This window comes from Hippocampus guttulatus, chromosome 12 (genome assembly GCF_054856545.1).
Source record: "Hippocampus guttulatus isolate MCC_2025c chromosome 12, RoL_Hgut_1.0, whole genome shotgun sequence".
NCBI lineage: Eukaryota > Metazoa > Chordata > Actinopteri > Syngnathiformes > Syngnathidae > Hippocampus > Hippocampus guttulatus.
This window is the reverse complement of record NC_141272.1, coordinates 9,389,334-9,411,349: the sequence shown is the minus strand read 5'-3', so window position 1 is coordinate 9,411,349 and position 22,016 is coordinate 9,389,334. Positions and strand designations below refer to the sequence as shown.

The following is a 22,016-nucleotide window of genomic DNA, read 5'->3' as shown; positions in this document are numbered from 1 at the left end:
GATTGAATTCCACTGTGATGAAATGGTTCCGGTTCCTTCTCGCAAGACTGCAATTGTATTCCACCGTGACGAAACGATTCTGGTTCCTTCTCGCAAGACTGGAAGTGACAACCCAGCAGTTTATATGCCAGTACATTTTGTCTTTTAGCATTCAGCCTCACATTAACACGACTTGACGCATCATCCCATTTGCACGCATTGTGTTAGGTACGTGTGGGCTATAATTACATTATGAGACGACAGGAAGTCAATTTCTTGCCACCTTGTCTTCTGAGAACAAGTAAGACACGATATGCACTTCTGCAGTGGTTAGTGCGCACCGCGGAGTTTGTGGATGAGCTTGATTAAAAGAGGAGAGGCCCTTCATTTCATTTTCTGTGCCACCACACAAGCAGGATGGCTGGCTAGTAGATGGTTAATGCGTTGCTGTTGACGCAAGAGTGAGTCACGAAGCAGGGCTCTTTGTATTTTGAGGCAAAATGTGTAAGGCTTTAAGTAAACTGTGATCCAAATCATAGGTATTTCCCTCAAGCAATGGATATGTGAACACAACTGGTGCAGTCGCAAATGTAGACAGACAATATAACAATAGACAACAACTCTCTCATCCATGGATCGTTTCAGCTTGGATCACATTTGTCGATGCAATAATTGCCTCCCAAAGTAGCTCTTTGCTGGTCCAGTACTATATAATGCCGTCTACCCGTGTGGGTTTTCCTTGTAAAGATGCTCCACAGGGTAGGATTGAGCTCAAGGAAAGATGATGTTTTTCTCCCTTCATACCGATTGCAACGAAAGCTTCTATGCCATTTTTTTTCTTCTTTGCAGCACAGTGGGGTACCTTGTCTTGTGCGATAATTACTTTACAGCAGAAGGCACTGTTCTTCCTTTGACAGGAAATGGTCAGATCGAAACTCCACATAATTTGCAGAGGCCATTTGGACACCTGCAGGCAGGCACTCTGACGCGGCCTCGCTGGCTTGATGTGACATTCGCCATTGTGTATTTGCAAAAAGTTCCCTGGGAAAAAAATGAAGACTCAAACGTTCACTTAACTTAATGTAATAATAGCTTGGAATTTAGCGTGTGCTTTCATGAATAATCACGATTCCTGTCAAAGTGAGCACATAGAATCTTTTCAATGATTTGAACTGCATTTGAATTCTCGCAAGAATGAAGAATTGTGCTCTCACTGATAGTTCAACTTGTGTAATGAAACGGCATACAAGGCGTGTCAACGCATAATTTGAAATGTGTTGGGGACACCAGTCCTTGAAAATTTCTGACACACCTCCTAAGTCTGCACATCAATTCATGGCAATAGTATACGTATTATACCGTACGGTAATGACCTTTATAATGACAGAGAAGCCGCTTTGACAAACCTTGACATCACATGCACGGCATGCTGTCAGAAATTCTCAAAGGATTCCACTTGATGAACCCTCTTCATTCATGCCGGCCTTGTGTTGTGAAGAAAGGGCAAGATGCGCAAAGCTTGAATGTAGGTACAGTCGATGAATCAAGGTGCTGAGGGAGGGCAGGCCTCTCTGTGTCACCTTTGACATCTGCATCCTCGATGTTCTTTTCTCCTCGTCTCCTCAAAGCACAAAACCTTGCGACAAGTGGTTCTTATTCAGACGTGTTTTGACACATCTGCACTGAATTTTTGTGAACATAACTATCGATGCGTTTGGCGAAGTGAAGTGCTCCTCTCATGACCGACCCCACAAAATATATTCATTGCTTTGTTGCGTTTCAAATCCCGTCCTTTTCCAAGTTAGAAATGATTTATATTTTGAGTTTGGGGGATGTGGGGGAGTTATCTCCATAATTATTATTGAAGTGGTTTTCTATTTCAGACCTTGCTAAAAGAGCAAAGAACTCCGCCTGCAATCAGGAACCTGCTGATTTTTCTTGACTCGTCAGACAAATAAGTACAAGCTTGGCTCAATCAGTGGAATACTTGAAACATTGATGGACATTGTCCCCGTGAAAAGTGCTATTTTTTTTCTGAATCCCTGTAAAATGTATTTTTGGATTCTTATACTTAATGCGATAGGCATGGTGTGTGAAGGTAATAAAACTCCACAATAGCTTACCTGTCAGTGCTTGGATATAAAGTCCAATTCAAATGAAAGTCATGGCAATAACATTTTTCAAAATTCTTCGATCAAAGGTCAAGTCCATGTGAACTATTCACCATTTCTCCATCACGTAATGGCTTTTATCTCCATCAACACCCGTCAGCACGTCAACATTAAATTCAAGGTACAGGCTGCTTCAATTTGGTTCATTTGAGCTGCATTTTGTACATGGCCTGACGGACAAGGAAACAGAACTCTCGATTGTTAGAGCAGCCGGGCGATGCCTCAAAAGGTTAATGAGTTTCTTACCCTTGACTGACACTTTACTGGAACCTCTCGAACTAAGAGGATGTCCTACGAATTTCCTAAGCCATGGCAAGAGTGCAGCATAACCTTTCTCTTTTTTACCTTTAAGAGGCAGTTATAAATCACAGGACATGATGCCCTGATGCGGTTTGAACTGTCATGCCGCATTTCTGACATTCCATTTGCACTTATTTGTGGTAAAATAAACATTCCATTTGCCGGGTCAAGGAGCATATACAAGACTGGACTTATTTTATTTGAAGCTCTAATTGTTGGTGTTGCTTGTAGCAAACACGCTGACGCCATTGATCTTACTGGCAATTTCTTTTGTGTTTTAATCTTACGTTCAAGATTTTATTTCATGATATTTCCATGTCACACAGGTGCATGTTAAACAAGATTTTGCACGCAATTCATTGCCAAAATATCATCCAAACGACAGCTTGCACCTTAAGAAAAAAAAACTCACTCAAATTGGGTTGCTTGTATCTCAAGTCACCACAGTACTTCGGCTTGTTTGAATTTTCTGGCTAATTGGGCTGATTAGAAACAGCTAATGGGAAGTACTTTCCTTGCCTTTCTACTACAAGTGGGAAAAATAATGAGGTGATCGTTAGGATTCTGTCAATGATGGGGACTTGTGTGACTCCATCTTGAAAGAATGGAGTTAAAATGAAATGCAATACTAGACTGCAACCAACAGAGAGGCACTGTTGATTCAATCTCAACCCTTGCACGCTTTGTTCTCCAATTCCACAGCACTGTACCAGAACTCCTGACTCCTACTTTGTTCAAATTTTAAGGGTTACATTGTGTCGCACTGGTGTGATGTCACGCCATCCGCGCACGAGACAGCAATTGGCATTCCGACCACACACCTGTTGAGAAGCACACGCCAGATCAGGGCTAACCTTTCCAAAGTGTCCCCTTGCGAGCTCAGCTGAACTCTGCTTGCTCGCCGCCTCGCATCGAAATTTGAATGCCGTAATTGCACCGCGCCATGCAATCAAGGCTCCCAGTCTGCCTCACTCAACTGTTATTGCAAATGAAAAAGTTGATTTGCTTAATAGTGCGGTGCCGTTTTAATGCTCAAAGGGTGTAACGTCGCAAATCAGCCAGGCGTGCATGTTTACAAAAGGATCGCATCTGCGAGAGACTCTAATCGTCCTCCGAAGATCACTTTGTGCTGCTTTATGCTCTCAGGGGAATATATCTATTTTTTAATTTATTTTTTTTAATGCATGCCATCGCAAAGACTTTCTTCCGCGGTCCATTCGGTGAAATACCCTCATATACTTTCGGAACAAACCCGTCTCTACTTTGCTGCCTTCCATTTGAAAATGAGCAACTTGTGTTCCCTCACCACAAGTGGCAAAGCTACTGATTTGTTTACATTATCGTTGCATTCCGAACTTGTGTTTGTGGCTTTACGGGATAGCTTAAAACCGGTGTGTCAGAATGATGTTGTCGTGGCGAATGCTTACCAAACTGCACGTCATAATTGTAGTGGATAAAAACCATATTCATGCTGTAGTTGCCTTTAGTTCAGTGTTCCGCAACGCATAACGGGTCAGATATTGTTTGTTGTAATAAAGATTAATTGTTGGGAAATAGACTTTCAGAGCCACCTAAGTGGTGGGGAAACAATCGTAAGAGATCAATCAAGTCAAATCGCATTCCGATATGAGGAGAGTGTTCACTCGTCTTGTCATTGCTTTGAATTCAACTCCGTCATCATTGTCTCCTTGGCTGTCTCTGTGCAGCTGCCATCCTTGATGACCCGATGGAGTGCAGCAGAGGAGAGCGCCTGGCCATCACACTGGCCAAAGACAGCATCAACAGGAGCAGCAATCGCTCCATCACCGGAAAGCTGGAGGTGGACATCTTTGAGCTGCTCAGAGACAGTGAATATGAAATGGGAGAAACAAGTGAGTAAAGGTCTTTGAATTGATCAATAAATAACGAGAATGGGCTAACTGCTTTTTTTTTGGGGGGGGGGGGCTTTTTCGCAAGCCAGGCTAAGCACTTCTTGCTTTGTGTGTCATCAATCAAACTCCGAACCTCATTTTTGGGGGTATTTTTGTGGGAAGGGAAGCCTGCCTGCTTTCATGGGTGCAGCCATCTTGAAAATGGGAGTTCTAGGTCCAGTCGTTGCCATTTCAGGGGGAAAAAAACCCCCCAAAAATGTGCTGAATGCAATAATGGAGTGCCCCAATATGTCAAACAAATTGGAACTAAACCTAAAGATCAAATGAATGCGTTTTTTTTCTCCCTCCTCACCGCGTACCATATTTTCCGCACTAAAAGGCGCACCTAAAAGCCTTCCATTTTCTTAAAAGCGCCTTTAAATCCGATGCACGTTGTGCATGGTCATTACGGTAATATGTCAACCCCAAAATGGCTCCTTGCTCGAGACATGCTTACAACGCAGAGTTCAAACTTAAGGCGATCGGTTTTGCAGTTGAACACGGAAATAGAGCAACGGCAAGAGAGTTCAACGTTAACGAGCCAATGTTATAACTTGCTGTTGGTTAAGTGAACTCTGTCGCTGCTTTTTTAAAATAGGTTTTACTGACATCTGATCGTTCTGTTGGCATTTCCTTGAGCGTAGCTCCATCTAGTGGATGCATTGTAGATTGTGTCTTATAAAGCGGTGCGTCCAATATATGAAAAAAAATGACAAAATACGGCATTGATTGAAGGTGCACCTCATAATCCAGTGCACCTTTTAGTGTGGAAAATACGGTAACTTCAAATTCACCAAAGTAGAGTCAGCCATTGTTGATGAGGTTGACCAATACACTGAGTAAACCAGCATATTCATTTAACTCCATAACTGTAAATGGAGGGATTCGATTTGCAGCGGCCAACCTATGGCTGAAGCTTGTCCAAACACATCTGCTCACAATGCCACGAGCATCTGGCAGTTCCTGGCCGAGAAGAACAAGCCCATGCTAGATCAACCTCCTGACTAGAAGCCAACCTGGTTTAGTGTGATTTATTATTTCAATCTTTCCACCTTTTTGAACATCAAGGGGGGTCATTAAAGGGACCTGCTTTGAAGACATGGATGACATCAAGATAGCCATGATGACAGAGCTGAGAAAGAGATACTTCCAAGCGTGGCACAGAGATCTGAGAAAAATTGCTTTGACTCCAGGGGGTTAACTGACTTGATTAACATTTTTGTGAGACCAGTATTGGAACATTTTTGACATTCCTCATATTGTCTGGAAATATTTACAATTGCACCAATAACCAGTATTTTTGTGACATGAACTACTCGTCAAAGGTCTGGACACAGCTTCTCATTTAATATCCCCTAGAAGATTTGTCCAAACTTTTGGCCAGTCGTGTAGCATGGTGTGGAAAAGCAATCATTGATTAGATGAATTAATTCATGGTGTTCAAGGTTCATGTTCATGGATCATTAAAAAGTCTTTAACATTTAATCTTCCAATTATAAGGCCTTAATTCCAGTCTTAATTAAAATAACCCTCACCATTAAAACATTTTATAAAATATATTATATATTTATATTAATAAATTTAATTAAACTGCTTTTCCAATTCTGCGTGCCTCTGCAATTCTCAATGCTGACGATTCCCCTTTTTAATGTCTTAATCTAAAAGTATCTGAAATCATTGCCCTATGACTGGAGATATACATTACGTGGTTACTGTAATCTGCAATGAGTGGAGCGCGTGTGCGCTGATTTTCCACTTGAGTCTTTTTCTCCTGTCACTGACGGGGCTTCTGAGGCACAGTCAAATGAAAACACTGGTTCTCATGAGCCAATATTTACATTCATTTTTCTAACTTGGTTTACACTGAGGGTGGGGTGGGGGCTTTTGTAAATATTTTTCATGCATGTTACAGTGAACCAGGTTGGTGTGCCAGGATTGTCTGTGTACACTTGGCAAATGTTTTGTGTATGACAGTGTGCGCAGTTACAGGGAGAAATTGGATTAGGGATGGATGAGTGGCTGCGGTGAGATGGAAATATCATTCAGGGAATGTGGTACCTGATCTAAAAATTGTCCTCACCCAAAAATTTCTCCCCTGTGGTGATAAGAAATGTGCACCATGGTCAAACAAAACATGCACTTGCTAATCCCACCATCAAGCAGGAGAATCTGCTTTTTGTTAGACTTTTTTTTTTTTCCGTATGATGATCACCACAAAACCAGAAAAAAAAATGTGTTAGGTGCTCATTCTAATTAGCAATGCAATAAATTCACTGCCTTAAAATATTAATGTCGTAGTATCAGAGTATTTTTTGGGGAGTCCAAGTACAGATGTACAGTGTTGGTGCATCCCTGGTAACTTAATACCCCAAAAAGGAAAAAAAATAAAAAATCCACTAGGCTGAGTAGTTTTACTTTATTTTAGTTTCATACACTTCTCTTTCCACTCGTTAGACGGTTAATAATGTCACTTAAAACACTCCCTGTAGAATTAATGAATGTTTTATGATCCGTCTGGAACTTTTTCACGATAAATTACTTGAGGAGGATTTGTTTTGAAAATGGAGGTCAATCACGTAACAGATTGTGTTTGACTTTGACAGTCCCACCGCAGTCGTCGCTGTGGGAACCGCAGACACCCTCTGATAAGACGATAGATGTAGATATTTAGAGTGGGTCATGACAAAATCAAATAGCTTTAGTGCACGACTGCATTATAAAACATGACGTACCCCATTTCCAGAGAAGTTGGGACCATTGTGTAAAACTTTTTTTTTTGTGCAAATATTCACTCATTTGGAACTTGATCCTTGCCAAATGTTTCAAAACAGCTGGGACAAGGGCATGTGCTACATCACAATTACTGAACACTTAATCAGCCCTTGGAGGACATGAATTGATGACGCCCATTTTGCTCAATATACACTTGAGTGGATCAACAGTCCGAGGTTTCTATTGCCATATTTTTTGCTTTATAATGTGCCACACAATATCAATTGAAAACAGGTCTGGACAGCTGGCAGGCCACTCGAGTATTTGCATTCATTTCCTTCAAAGCCATGCTGTTGTACCACGTGGCAAGATCAAGGTGTTTTGTTGCCCCATCCCAGCTTTATTGTAATGTTTTACAGGAATCAAATTCAAACTGAGATAATGTTTGAAAAGAAAAATGAAAACAAAATGTTCATCAATCTGAAGATGAAATATCTTGTCTTTGAAGTGAATTCAATTGGATATAGATTTGAAAAGGATTTGTATTGTATCTTTGTATTCTGTTTTTATTGACATTTTAGACAACATCCCAATTTTATTGGAATTGAGGATTGTGCATATACATCAGTGATCTTTTACACAAGAATGTTCCAATCTGCCATTATGTGTCTCTGTTACAGTATAGCAACCCACTGAACATTTAATATAACTGGTATTGATCAGTAAAAATAAATGTCAACTGACAGAAATGTACTTAGCCCAAAACCAGCGATTGTCTTTGAAAAGCGAGTCCAAGAAGCATAGATGCAAACAACATGTGGAGACAAACATGCACACCGACTACCTGTGCCAGTGGAAGTGTCTCAGCATGTTGGCTCACAATCAAATCAAACTGCTGAAGCCATATGAAAGCGTGTGGGGGCACGCAAGTGCAAATGTGCACATATGCACATCTTTGCAGCCCCCATGGGTGACTAAGGGATTACTTACTAATCATTTGATTCACTGCCTTTGGATACACCGCACAGGCCTGGAATGTGTCTTCCTTTGCTTCTTTCACGCAGACACACACATGCAAAACTATTAATGCTGTGCACCTACCCCAGCAACTAAAGCCATATTACTCTCTCACACACACACACACACACACACACACACACACACACACACTCATACCTTTAACATAGTTCTACTACTTGTGTCTGTCTCGCTTCAGTGGGCCCAGAAGTTTAATTGGAAAACAGGGATTATAAACCCACAAGAAATGTCTGTTTTGTGGTATGGTAGATTAAAATATATGGTCTGTGTACCATGGAGAGTAGGTCAGAATTTTAGTATTCATCCCTTTAAGGTAAATCAGATAAAACATGTACGCAGAGTTCATGATGTCACTGTAAATAAAAGGTTATCGCTGCCCATTTCTGGTTGACTGCCTTTCGCTCGGGTGTTTTTTTTTCTTTTTTTTCAGCTGCTTATCTGTCTGCACATATCTATATGTGTCAGCTTTGGATTGATATCAGCTCCTCACACAAGCTACAGTAGAATCTCTGAAGTCGAATCCATTCGGGGTTGGTGCTTGAAAAATGTTCGCATGGGAGCAAATGCATCCAGTCATAATCCATTCTAGGGTCAAACTGTCACCATAGGAAAAGATTTAACTGTTGAGACTGTTTTTCATCCTTAACTGTCACTAAACAATACCATCTCTGACAAAGGAAGAAGGTGTAAAAGGTCTATTCCAGGGTGTCCAAAATTTCTTTCCACATACAAATCGAAGGATGCAATGGCCACTTTGACATTGTCCGATTTTATTGAACACGCTAAAATCAATCAATCAAGCAATTCTATATTATAGTTATTTTATCTGTTTTGTTTTTTGTATTCAATTGTTTTTAGCACCTGTTACGATGATAACAGTTTGGAGGTTTATCATGATTTTGGTGTGGCCCACAGCCCCCTTATCGCACTCGAATAGATCCGGCACATCCCACATTCAGAATGTAAGCAAGTAAATTGGTCATAGGATGACAATTTTTGAAGCGGTTTTTAATAGAAGGTCATAGTTAATTATCAATATGATGGAATTGAAGTGGATTTACGCCAGGAGATGTGAGCCAATCTCTTTTTTTTTTTCGTCAATGGACGCAACGGCTTCTTGTTTGCTTTCAAACTTGAAGCTTGTAGCAGACGTGTGCACATTTTCAGCATGATGTCTTTGATCCACTGGTGAAAGGACACTTTGATTCTCTCCTCTTTCATCTAGAACTGCTTCAGACAACAAAGCGTATGCAGGAAAAATGGTCCAGATTGCAGGACTGTCTGTGTCTTATGTGTTGTGTTGTATTAATTAGTTTTTTTATGTTAACTGTTCCGTAAAGCGATTTGTTACAGTTGAAGCTGTTGTGAAAGTGCTATATCAATAAATATGTATTGGATTGGATTGTATCTGTCCACAAATCAGGCCTTGCCACACAGACACTTGTTTGCGAAAACTGAAATAAATATCTTAATTGATGAGGCATTACAAAGATGTTACAATTTTAGTAGGAAATAGCTCCGTTGCATATGTAGAAATAAAACCTCTACGAACCACCCGTGGGGGGGGGGGGGGGGGGGTCCGAATAAAATATAGAATAACCGCATGTTGCGAAATCCAGCTTCTTTCATCTTAGGCAGCTGGCTAACGTAAAGCCGCTCCTTTCTCACGAGCACTTTGAAACAGTAATTCATGCCTTCGTCGGCTGGATGAAAGTAATGCACTTGACTTTGGAGTCAGCCAATCCTCCATTAAGCGTCTCCAGTTGGTCCAGAATGCTGCTGCCCGCCCCTTGACTGGTACTCGTAAGTGGGAGCGCATAACTCATACTCTGGCATCCCTTCAGTGGCTCCCGATACATTTTAGAGGTCTGTTTAAGATCCTATTATTTGTTTTCAAATCCTGAAATGGCCTTGCCCGTTTTGACCTCTCTGAGCTCCTCCACCTCTACCCGGTGCCTCGGGTGTGCGGATCAGACATTATTAGAGGTACCAAGAACTAAGCGGAGGCTCAGAGGGGATTGAGCATTTTCCGTTGCAGGTCCCTCTCTTTGGAATGACCTCCCACTGAACATTCAGCGAGCCCCCTCACTGCCCGTCTTTAAAACTCATCTCAAAACTCATTTGTATTCTTTGGCATTTTACTCGGCAAGACACTTGATTGTTAGTTTGACTGCTTTTGTCCTTTCTACTGTCTTTTTTATTCATTTATTGTTTTATTATTTGTTGTATGAATTATTTTGCTCCATGTACAGCACTTGGTATAAAGTCCTCTATAAATACAGTTGAGTTGTTTTGTTTTAATTGTGTCTTACTTGTTTCACGTTTCCTCATCGTCATGAGAAGCAAAGCCAGGGCTTTTAGTTGCACTTTACATCCAAACCAGTGGGAAAAGGCACCAGGCTACTACTTGTTTAGTATCTTTGCAACCAGGGCCATATATGGGCACGCTTACGCTTCCTCGACTTGTGTCAACCTACATCCAGCCATAGTGACCACAACAAAAAGCAAATGCATCGGGACTTATCAGTAACTGTGACAACAATTGTTGCCATGCAAAAAAGCCAAAGAAAAAGCAAAACATGTCATTCACCTTTCGCTTGCTGGGGTATCCTGTTGTGTCACGCATGATGTCGGTTTGTGTTGTGTTGCATATCTGGTTTGATCAAATGTTTGCTAATCATAACACTTTCCTCTCACAGTGTGCCAAATCATGTCAAAAGGGGTGGTTGCAGTCCTCGGTCCCTCTGCCAGTCCGGCCTCCAACTCTATCATCAGTAATATCTGTGGTGAGAAGGAGGTGAGTGAATTTACTCACAAGGCCATGCAATGCAAATGCAAATTTGGATTTAACAAAAGTCCTCAAACGATGATTTGTTGAGTGGCTCGATACACTTCAATGGATTTTACCCACCACGAACCTCTGCTGGGACATTATGAAAATGAATTCAAAATCGCTTTGCCCATAATTATACCTTTCTCTTGCTTCCATTATATCAATGAGCCATCTAATCTGATTATTTTCCTCACGAAGATATTCACCCCCCCCCCCCCCACAAACACCAACCCAAAGACAAATGATCATGAGCAAATGAATAGAAAATATTCAAATTTTTGTTCCACCAAACACTTTTAAAATGAAATAATTGCCTTAAATGATAATTACTGGTCCATGGTCCATACCTGTAGTTGGAGATGACATTTCTGTCAATTTTGAGGTGATGTCTCACTTTACTTTTCATCGGGTGCTAATTGAATTAATTAAGAAGTCCAAGTTTAAAACCTTTTGACATTATGTGTCTTGTAACCTTTACCCCACATTTTGAATCCGTAAAATGATGTTTTAGGGGCAAGGCAGTGTTTGAGGTTTAGGGTTCAAATCTTGGCTCTTTTTTTACTTCTTTTTTTTTTGTTGTTGTTGTTGTGATTGTGGTGGAGGGGAAACGACATTCTCCGGCTTCTTCCTAGACTCCAAAAACACGAATGCTGTATTGTGACATCCCTTTTAAACACCAAATTTCCCCAGTGTGGGACAAATAAAGGATTTCTTACAAATGAAGCTGGTTCCTTGCACATAAAGGGCTTACTTCAGTGCAAACGGGACAGCATCACTTTAAAAGCATGTTGTGCAATGAACGCCTCTCCGATTGTGATGACCAAAATTGAACATAATTATTTGCAATCACTTGGATTGTGCGCCTACAAGTGTACTTAATGAGCTTATAAGAAAATGCATGGTGTGTGAAATTGACTATTTTTTAAATGTAGGTTCCTTTGTCTGCCCTCATTGTTCATTTCATTAATTCCACAGAATTGATCCGAAAGTGTGTCCGAAAGTGTGTTCGCGTGCATGCATGCATGCGTGCGAATGTGCGTGTGTGTCTGCATGCATGAGTGGAAGGAAACTGAGATTGAGTGAGTCTATCAGCATAAATGCCAGTTCATGTGAGTAACAAGAGATGCCCATCATTCATACATGGGGTTATTGACCGACCTTTATAAATCCTGATACACGACTGATTATTGAGATGTAAAATGATGGCATGATACGTAACAGTTTTGTTGACGGTGAAAAGGCTTTCCCATCCATAATTGAAGCATCACATCATAAAAACACGTCTTCCCTGTGATGCTTCTCGTGTCTAGACATGGAAGTTAAAAGGAGCTGTAAAACAGTCCAATTAATAATTTAAGATTGTCGCGCAAGGAATATTCAGATGTACAGTCTGTGTCGCGTAAATGGCAGTGATCAGTCATTTGGCTTAACTGTGGATGTCATGACGTGCGACATTCATACATGTACAGTTATGCACGCAGTGTTTAGCCACTGCCGTCGCTTGTTAAATCATGTGCTCCAAGCCTCCTTTCAGTCTGTCAAACAAGCAAACAGACACTGACTGCCTGTTGTTCCAAGTGTCGCTTGGCATTGATTGTCTCAACTGACTACTTTGGAACACCCACTGTGATTGTACGACTGTACAAATATTGACGATGCACAAAGAGGACTTTTTACATACATCACTGGAGCGACAAACATATAGTGACTAATGTAACCTCGGCTGTCTCAATGCAAGCATTGTGGTGAGCAGCTAAATGCTGCCTTGAGGAGTTGTTTAACGGCGATCTGCACAGATAGAACAAAACTTCCAACGGCTGACATCATGTACCTCTCTTTGGACAGCAAACTAGTTGACATTGACTCGATAGGGCCTGTAAAATGCACTTATTTTTTGCGCGGCACATTTTTATTCGGGTTACATGAGTTTCAAATTGAACTTTAAAGACTCTGTTGGTGAATTTAGAGATTGGTTTTGAAAGACGTGTAGTGCAAAGTGTCTTATACTGTGCACGGAGGTGGCGTTTTCCTTATTTTGGTATTTTCTTAGACAGGTCAAAACCAGTGTTTGCGCTGTTGTGGGAGTGTCCTCAGCTGACTTACTCGCGGCTCCTCTCATTCACGTTTAATTCAAAGCAAGAGAGGCACAGCATGGTGGAAACATAAACAGATTCACTGGAGTCCACGCAGGAGATAGACGCGATCGACATGAAAAAGATCTCCACTTGCGGATAATGTAAAGTTGGCCATGTGAAGTGGGCATATGCAGACCGCTTCCCACCCCTGATCGTGCGTTGATGTCTAACAACCAAACAAACGGTGCTGCATCAATGAACTGATTTCTCCAATGATTCAGAGGGGTTATCCCATGTTATTGTCATCATATTTATGAATTAAATGACATCCACCACACACATCAGCGAAGTTCAGTCTCTCTTCTTGCAACAAATCAAGATCAAATACACCAAAATCGCATGACACCACTCGAGCCAAAACTTATACCTGCTTTTAGGTGGTCTAAAAAAATTGTCTATTTTCTGCCACCAAATTGTCAAATGCACCGTGGGCATGTTGCCCTTGTTTGCCGGAATGTCCAGCCTGGTGCAGTGCAGTCTGTCAAATTCCAAAATATGCTAAAGGAGCCTTGCACCTGCACGAAAATCAAGATGTGCTAGTTTTATTCCCAAGGGTATGCCACTACCTATCACAATAGCATTTGGTAACAAATAAATACAAATACTGCCTTAGGCTACAGTGAACACAAAAAATATATATATGCGGCAATGTTGTTTCAAGCCACAGTTGGACATTATTTAAATATTTATTCTTTTCAGATGTATGTGTATGCCTGTCAAATTTGTTTACTATCAGTTGCAAAAAAAACAAAGCAAAAAAATGCAGCAGATTCTCACCAGAATTGTGAACCAAGATAACCTCTGCAAGTTCCACCAAGAGGAAAAAAAAGTCCTCCGTGAAGGAATAAAGCATGTGCGTGTATTAAGGATCCATCACAGCGGAAAATTGTACCGCCTGTGTTTGGAGAGGGTAAAACTACAACCACGATTACCTCCATACCCTGAATGTGTAATAATTCAGAAACCGCAGCAAATCATGCTCATCCCACACCATGGGAGAGAAACCTGCCTTTGGGAAATAAACCTTTATTGAATATTTGATAGTCTGCAGCAGTCCTTGGTAAAAAAAAATGCTCTGCAGGAGATGAGAAGATTGGCTGGTGGCCTGATGTTGCATCCCAAATCAGATAGGCACCCTATCACTTGCCACCCCTCCCCCAAAATCCCTCCCGAGCTGAGCAGTAGAGACAGACTCACGATGTCATCGAACGTAACTAAAGGGCTTACATAGTAGCATACCGCATCCTGCCGAGTAGAGGCCCTCCATAAAAAGATGTTCACTTTTTCTTATGAATTGCAGGAAACTTGGGCGTACCATTTTCACGTTAGAGGCTGTGAATCACCGACATTACTAATTAAAGGGCCGCCGAAACTGGCCAAAAATTGGCACTTGCGTTATCGTTCCGGACTCAAAAATCATGTCTGCACCAGGACTACGACAACGAAAACGAATAAAAATAACTCAAACTACAATTGAAAACAAAAGTTTGTTAATGAAAAAAACAAACAAAAAAAATGAGATTGCTTTAAAAAAATAAGATAAGATATCCTTTATTTGTCCCACACTGGGGAAATTTACAGCCTCCAGCAGCAAGAATGTAGGCAGAAAGAAGAAGAAAAAACAAACAAACACCGTTCAATTAAGTGCAATATAAATACAAAATGGATAAATCGCAGTGCTATTTACAGTGGTTTTCCACATCATTTGATTATTATTAATATTATTGTTGCTATTTTTTATTCAGCAGCCTGACAGCAGTTGGTAGGAACGAGCGTCGGTATCTCTCCTTCTTGCAGCGCGGGTGTAACAGTCTCTGGCTGAAGGAGCTGCCTAAAATGCTAATTGGAACATCTTTTGTTTGTAAAACGAATTATAACTATGGTGAAAATAGCCTTCGCTTTCATTTTTGTCTATAATTATTATACACAAGCTTGGTATTTTTTCAAGAGGGCAGACTTAACCGAATATTGGAAACGAGTTTCCTTTTCACGATTGGGCAAAGGCAAATTTGGGTGGAGACTGATTAATTAACAGTGTTGTGTACGTTCATGCTTTGTGATTTGTTAATCCCACTCAATCGGCCACTTTCACAGTGTAATAAATTGACTATCTACCAATTCTATCAGTGTTGTGAATTGTACAATCTCAATGGATGCCGTTCAGCTGTCAGTTGATCAACACCCACAGCCACAATTTGTGTGAATGCGTTAAATACTACAATATAATAAGCCTAAAATAAACTGTCACCTTTTATTTTGTTTGGCATTTGGCTGTTGTGAATTTCCTTCGGGCTTTTAAACGGATTCATTTCAAAGCACTAGTGCATCAATGATTCATCCGGTGACCGTGGGCATAAAATGTGACAGTGCTTGTCACATTCCGAATATATCATCTTTTTCTTTTTCTTTTTTTTTTCGCCGTTGAAGGTGGAAGCAGGTCACCCTGAACAATATTTGCTGGGGAAACTGTGTGTACAACCTGTTTCTAGTGTGCACACTGCTACGCTTATCCCACGCTGCGAGAGCAAGGCCACAGATGCCGTGCGATCCTGTGGCGACTTGTGTGGAACATTTGCCGCAACATTGCGGCTGACAGACCCCACTAGATGATCGGCACATCATCGGCAACCGCCTATCAAACTCTATCTGCTGGTGCGGATGCAACGTCTGCGGTGGGACTGAGCCCATCTGGTTTTCACAGTAACAGGCAGGGGAGGGGCAGAAGAAATTGTGGAGAAGAAAGCTGACTGCGCGCACCGTGACAGTGGTTTGTTTCGATCCTTGGCGGTTGGCCGTGCAGACTTTCGGGTTCAGGATTTGGATGGATGAATGGATTTTGTCATATGTTAATGCGTGTTTTGAATGAAGGGGCAGAGAGAAGAATAAAAAATAACCCATTCAGAAATACTTCCATTATGATTCTAAAACGTTGACACTCATCGTCACTGTGAAGGGATTCAACTAATATCAGGACAATAACTTCAGGCCATATATAGAAAGACTTGTAAAGTAACGCTCTTTTGAAATTGACAATACAGTGATCTCTCGCTATTTCGTGGTTCGTTTATCGTGGCCTCGGTGCATCGCGGATTTTTTCAAACATATTCATTAAAAAAATTAAAAAAGCGAAAATGCCGCAAAAAGTCCGCAAACGGCCGGCGAGAGGAAGCGAAAGTCAGCAAAACAACGGCGAGTCACATAGAGCAACATATACAATACTACATGTATATGTTTACTGTATTTTGTCATATATACACCAACCTAATCTAATTTATACATGTTTAAATATATTAGTATATAGCATTAAGTAATGTTAATTACGACAAAATTTACTTCTACATGCATGTTTACCATTAAATTTGGCCTTATAAATATTTTTTATACTCATACACATACGGGGGGAGGTTCGCTACTTCGCGGATTTGCATTTATCACGGTGATTTTGGTCCCCATTAAGGGCGATAAGTGAGGGATTATTGTATTATTTTTCTATTGTCATGTTTGTTAACTTCATCTTGAGAGCAAGCTTTGCTCTGAAATAGTTGTCGTAAGAAAGCCACTCACGCGAAGTTCTTACCTGTTATACTTGATTTCGCTTCAACATTTTTACGTGTGCATTTTTCAGAAGTGTATTTTTCCCTCAAATGCTTTGCACTTACAATTACTTGTTTTTGCAACCTAGTTTCTACTCCTGTACCATGAAATGTGCATCATTCCTGTGTCTAAGTGATTTTTTTTTCTCTCTCTGCGACTCAAATTTGTCAGAAAGTCATGAATATTAATGTCAAGTCTGATGTTCGGTGGTTGCTCGGGGCTTGCAAAGCCATCTGCTTTCAGGAGAACAGAGAGATTACACCACTACATGGTGGATGATGGGAGTTAGGGCACTCAGGTAGGATTGAAAGGTGAGCTCAGGGTCAGGTGGGCACAGTTTCGAGTTGGGGGGGGGGGGGGGGGGGGGCTCACCGGTAGAGCACAAGCACTTTGAGATAAGCAATAATGAGCTTTTTGCCTTAGAAAATTCCGACAAACACGGGCATTGACAAATATGACTCCTTTCTGTAATCAGCTGCAAATTACTGTCCCTTATGTGAATTTTGCTTCGATGCTTTGTTCTTTACTTTTTGGGGCCTATTTGATTTCGTCTTGCAGTTATTTCAGAGGATTTTGCTGCTGTTAAATTTACCCCTCTGCATCTTAAAGGTTCTCTTTCAGAGGTCACTGAAAATCTCATGTATGAGGAGGGTGATTTTGTGCCGGAGAGCCACACGTACACCCTCTGTAGTCACAAGTGCACAAGAAAACACATGTGTCAGCTCTCAAGCACCATCAGAGTCAATCGGAAGGCTGAATACTCAACTCGGTCTTGTAAAGAGTTCGGGAGAACAGTTCTCTCTTGAAGTGACATGATAGAAGAAGATACCAAAGGGTTTTTGAAAGGCCTCACCTTTGCATTTGAAAAGATTCATGTTTGTCGATCTTACTGTACCTGAGAGAGCTCATGGATCGCCATGGGGTTTTCCCAACTGATTTTGCAACAAAGTTTGAGAGGCTTTTGGACTCTACTGATTTACACACATTTCTTTATACCGCAATGTTTTTACGAGCTGAGAGGACACTACAAGCTTCCAAAATTGATATCAATATTTAAACAGCTCCATGAGGTTTCTCCCCCCGCCCCCCCCCCCCTTTCACAAAGAAGATTATCTCATTTCTGATCAGACTAGTCTGTGTCTTTGGTCCGTGCAGTGTTCACATTTTAGGCAAACTTTCCCCAATCGAAGCAGAATTTGTTTGCAGTTGACAATCTATTTGAGCAGTCTTGAGCAGCTACTTGATACGGAGCAGGGTTTGAATGAATGAATGAAGGTGTGTCACTTGACTACCTGAGCTCTTAATGGAATCAAACTTGTTATCCGGTGCAGTTTATTGAGATGTTCAAGGTGGCTCACCTTCTTCAGCCAGGACAGAGATTTTTATGCCGTTTGCTCGTGTCACGATAAGTTCTATAACAGTTTCAAGTTGTAGCCATGATATTCTCCCATAATGTCTCATAAAAAGTCAAAGACAAACCAAACACAATGGTTTAGCACTGACACATACCCCGAGCGGCGAAATCAAATGAACTGTTGCGCAGTGTTCGGGGGTCAGCAACTAGTTTTCATCAATGGCGGACCTTCGGCCATGTGTTTTGCTATTTCCGATACAAAGTGCATCTCATTTGCATCCGAGTAAAAATGTATTTGATATTGCGTACCTTTGTATCGCGCCTTGAAATCCAAGGATTATTTTGGTGGTTTAACCTCGAATATAGCTCAATAGTAGTTGTGTAACTAAAACTGTTTTGAATCATAAAATCTGTGTTGATGAACCAAACCCAATCGAATCACCGTTGAATCGTATCGCACCCCTTGTTGTGAGATACATATGAAATCATCTCTTAAGAGAGATGCTCACCAGGTATGAATTGGTACAAATCGGTTTGATGTTGCTGATGATTTGTTCTTTCCTTGACTTTGGTTACCTTGAATTGTAATCCCACTGGATTGAACCCTCATCGCATTGGTCCACTTGAAAATGTGCCGTTGTAAAAATCATATCATATTCCATATATCGAGACATTGGCGAATTGTCTTTTATTGCAGAGATGCACACTCCCACAAGATAGCTATCTGTGCATTGCAATTGCGCCGGATGACGTTGTTACAAAGTGATAAATTGTTTTACTGTGGAGGAGGAGGGACTCATGTCAGCCCCAAATCCATCATTGGGCCCCATTTTAGCCACGCCCAATAGATCAAGGAAATTGAAATGGTGAAAAAAACGGTTTCATGCTAAATCTCCACGGCTCCGGACCACATCGTTTTGGTCTTTTAGTCCGTTATTTTCAGCAATTATCTAAAAACCCATATTTTAAAACAAAATTATAAACAGGGTCTTGAATAAAACAGTTTCTCCGGAACACTGTTGCTTCATTCATGAGTGCAAACTAATTACGACGTTTGTCTATTCGTGGCCCATCATCAGTTTGTGTTTAGTGTTTATGGAGCTGTCGAAATGCATTTTCACCTGCGAGTTTTCCAGTTATCTCTTTGTCACTTGACAAGTCAGAGAGCCAAGCCTGCAAATCCTCTCTGGTTTAGAAAGTGTTTACACTGCAACTACACTTAAATTAGAGTGTCTTCCTGCCAGATGCCGGTCAAAAGCCCGGCCGGCGCGTGGCAGCTGCTATCGTCGTGCAGCCAGCACACATGTTCATCAGTCATTTGCTTCTCTGCTCCAGACCAATGGAGACCTGCACTATTTTTTATTTTTTTTAAACTGTCTGGCACGAAAATGTCAAAACCATCCAGAAAGCGTACCTGCTCTCTCATGCCAAGTCAAAGGATAGGAAGTAAATTTTAACAGGACACTCTCATTCACGTTGCCATTCAAAGTGTGTTCTGCCCGGTAGGAATAAGTGACATCAATTGAACCAGCGTCTAATTAAAAAGGATTCATCGGCAATGCCAGGTTAGAAATAATTATGCACAGTGCAAGGTTTGAAATCGTCACATTCTGAGAGAATGAAAACATAATTATATTTCAAAATGTGTGTTCTCGGAAAACATTTATGGCTGTAATTTTACAGCGCCTTAAGTGATGGCGGTGTTTTTTGAATCAAATATATTTTGCTGCAGACTTCCCAAAAAGAAAAGAAAAAAATCATGGACAAAGTGTGATGCTATTTCTGAAGTAAATAAACACGTCCAAAATCACTTTCCATGAACTCTCACAATCCATCTCAGTGAAGAACCAATGAAAAAAAATAACGAACTCTCATCGCTAAATCTCAAAAGTTATTGTTTCTCTCACAGTTGATGTTAAACCATCCGCTTGCTAATAGAAAGTGCCACAGGGAAATAGAACACCCCATAATTCTCTGAAAAAAAGAAGAATTAGAGGACTCATGACACAAATCTTTCATTTTGGATTAGTTGACATTTCCTTTGGTTACACATTTCATGCTCTGTTAGACATCAGCTGCAGTTATTGTTCTATTCTTCTTTTCATCGTAGCGCTGATGGCTTTTTTTTCCCCTGCGTTTTATCAGCTACTCGCCAGAAGCTCTGCAGTCCTTGTTGATTATCAAGATATTGAAAATGTTTGTAAGAATAGATGTTTCCCTGATCTCTGGCATTAGTTGGACTCATACATTTACATGACCTGCCTGTATTTGTACATTGCGTAATTATACCTGAAAGAAAAGAAAACACATTTGTTTTTATCTTTCATGGGATTCAAATTAAACAAAAAGCCATTTTAGAATTGCACAATCAGCAAATTAAACACAGCAAAGAAGACAGTAATTGGCAACGTTCGGAAACAAACTAGATGGTGTGCAGATCCCACAAATGCAGACTCGGACAAACTCTGAAACAAAAGTATGTATTTATAGAAAAATGAAGGACAGACAAAGTATAAACAGAAATTGTTGGTGGAAAAAAAGCCAGGAAAACCAAATATGAACAGAAAGTGCTTGCAAACGGCAAGGTAAATTTAACACCCGAAAATACACAAGACAAAATGGCAAAGGCCCAAACAAGAAATCTCTTAACTCAAACATTCACAAACAGTTCATCATTGTCCCTAAATGTAAAAACAATCATCAAAACTCAGTACTTGAACACCGATTGCAAATTAGAATGCATATGACGCCACTTGCTTTTCTGCTCACACCCATAAAACCCCTACAAAAGCCACACATGCAAAAGAAAAAGCCACACTCCTTCCAGTAAGTGCTTCAAAACATAGAAATGCAATTAACAGTGGTTATACTGTATTTGTAGGACTCCCTGAAAGGAGCATCAAACAGCTGCAGCTAATTCTGAATGCTGCAGCTTGGGTTGTGACCAGAACTGGGATCAGATCATGCAGTATTACTCCCGTCCTCAAGGTTTTAAACTGAATCCTAGTAAGCTGTAGAATTTTAAAATTCTGCTACTGGTCTACAAATCGCTGGGTCCTGTATACATTCAAGATTAAATATAAGCCGAGTCGGGCTCTGAGGTCTGTAGTTTTGGGCTAATTATTAGAACCCTGAGTCAAAAGCAAACATAGTGAAGCTGCATTTTGCTGTTATGCTGCAAATGGAATAAGCTACCATAAGAAGTCAGCCCAGAGTGTAAATGCTTTTAAAACCAGGTTGACAAAGACGTTTGACTATGTTTTAAAATCAATTTTGCAGTATGGTCTTTTAGTGATTTGTGAAACCTATGGGGGGGTTCTTCATTTTCATGGTTTAAGTCTTATCATGTCTTGTTAATGTGTTTAATGTGTCTTTGCTTGCGTGAAGCACATTGACTGGCCTTTTCTATGAAATGCGCTATGTAGAGCTGCCTTGCCTTGCTTAGTATCTAACATGCTTCTGAGTTCATTTTCATTTCTAAGCCGCCAATACTCCGCCCCCAAGGGAAATCTCAGCGCACAGATTTAATGTGTTACATTCCTTCTCCTGCCAATATTACAAAATCCTTTGCACTTATTGCCCTAGTTTCTACTCGTTTGTCTGCTTCCATGTTGCCATACAATGTTTCCAGTCAGTTTTCTTTTTTTTTTTTTTTTTTTTTTGTCTCGATGCATTTTTCTAATATCCGTTATTACGGTATCGGCACGAGCCACAGCTCGCTGCGTTTTACTTATTGTTCTCCGGTTCATCTTGTCTTCTGCAAGCTGACAATGTCTCGCCCTTTCCCTTCTTCTCGGACACAAGTGTAAATGATCAGCAGGTAAGGCATGCTTCAGGCGAGCTAATGGAAACCGGAGCAATTGTAAAGGCTCCCACTTGAGGTGGCTTCTCCCTAATGAGTTGCCATCAGTCTCGAGCTGAATCTTAACATTGAGGGAAAGTATGCTTTTTGTTTTGTTGTGCTCACCACGGTAGTGAACTAATTTATTT

The 22,016-nt window shown here is 40.7% G+C and overlaps 1 protein-coding gene across 4 annotated transcripts in view; it reads left to right on the top strand.

The window, feature by feature from the left end:
* grik4 (glutamate receptor, ionotropic, kainate 4) overlaps positions 1-22,016 on the top strand; it is a 249,915-nt gene that overhangs the window by 122,774 nt on the left and 105,125 nt on the right. For all 4 annotated transcript variants that reach the window (XM_086125398.1, XM_086125396.1, XM_086125397.1 and 1 more), the window contains exons 4-5: positions 4,157-4,321; positions 10,810-10,907. In XM_086125398.1, the coding sequence (XP_085981524.1) occupies positions 4,157-4,321; positions 10,810-10,907 (263 nt within the window). The remainder of the gene's footprint in view (positions 1-4,156; positions 4,322-10,809; positions 10,908-22,016) is intronic.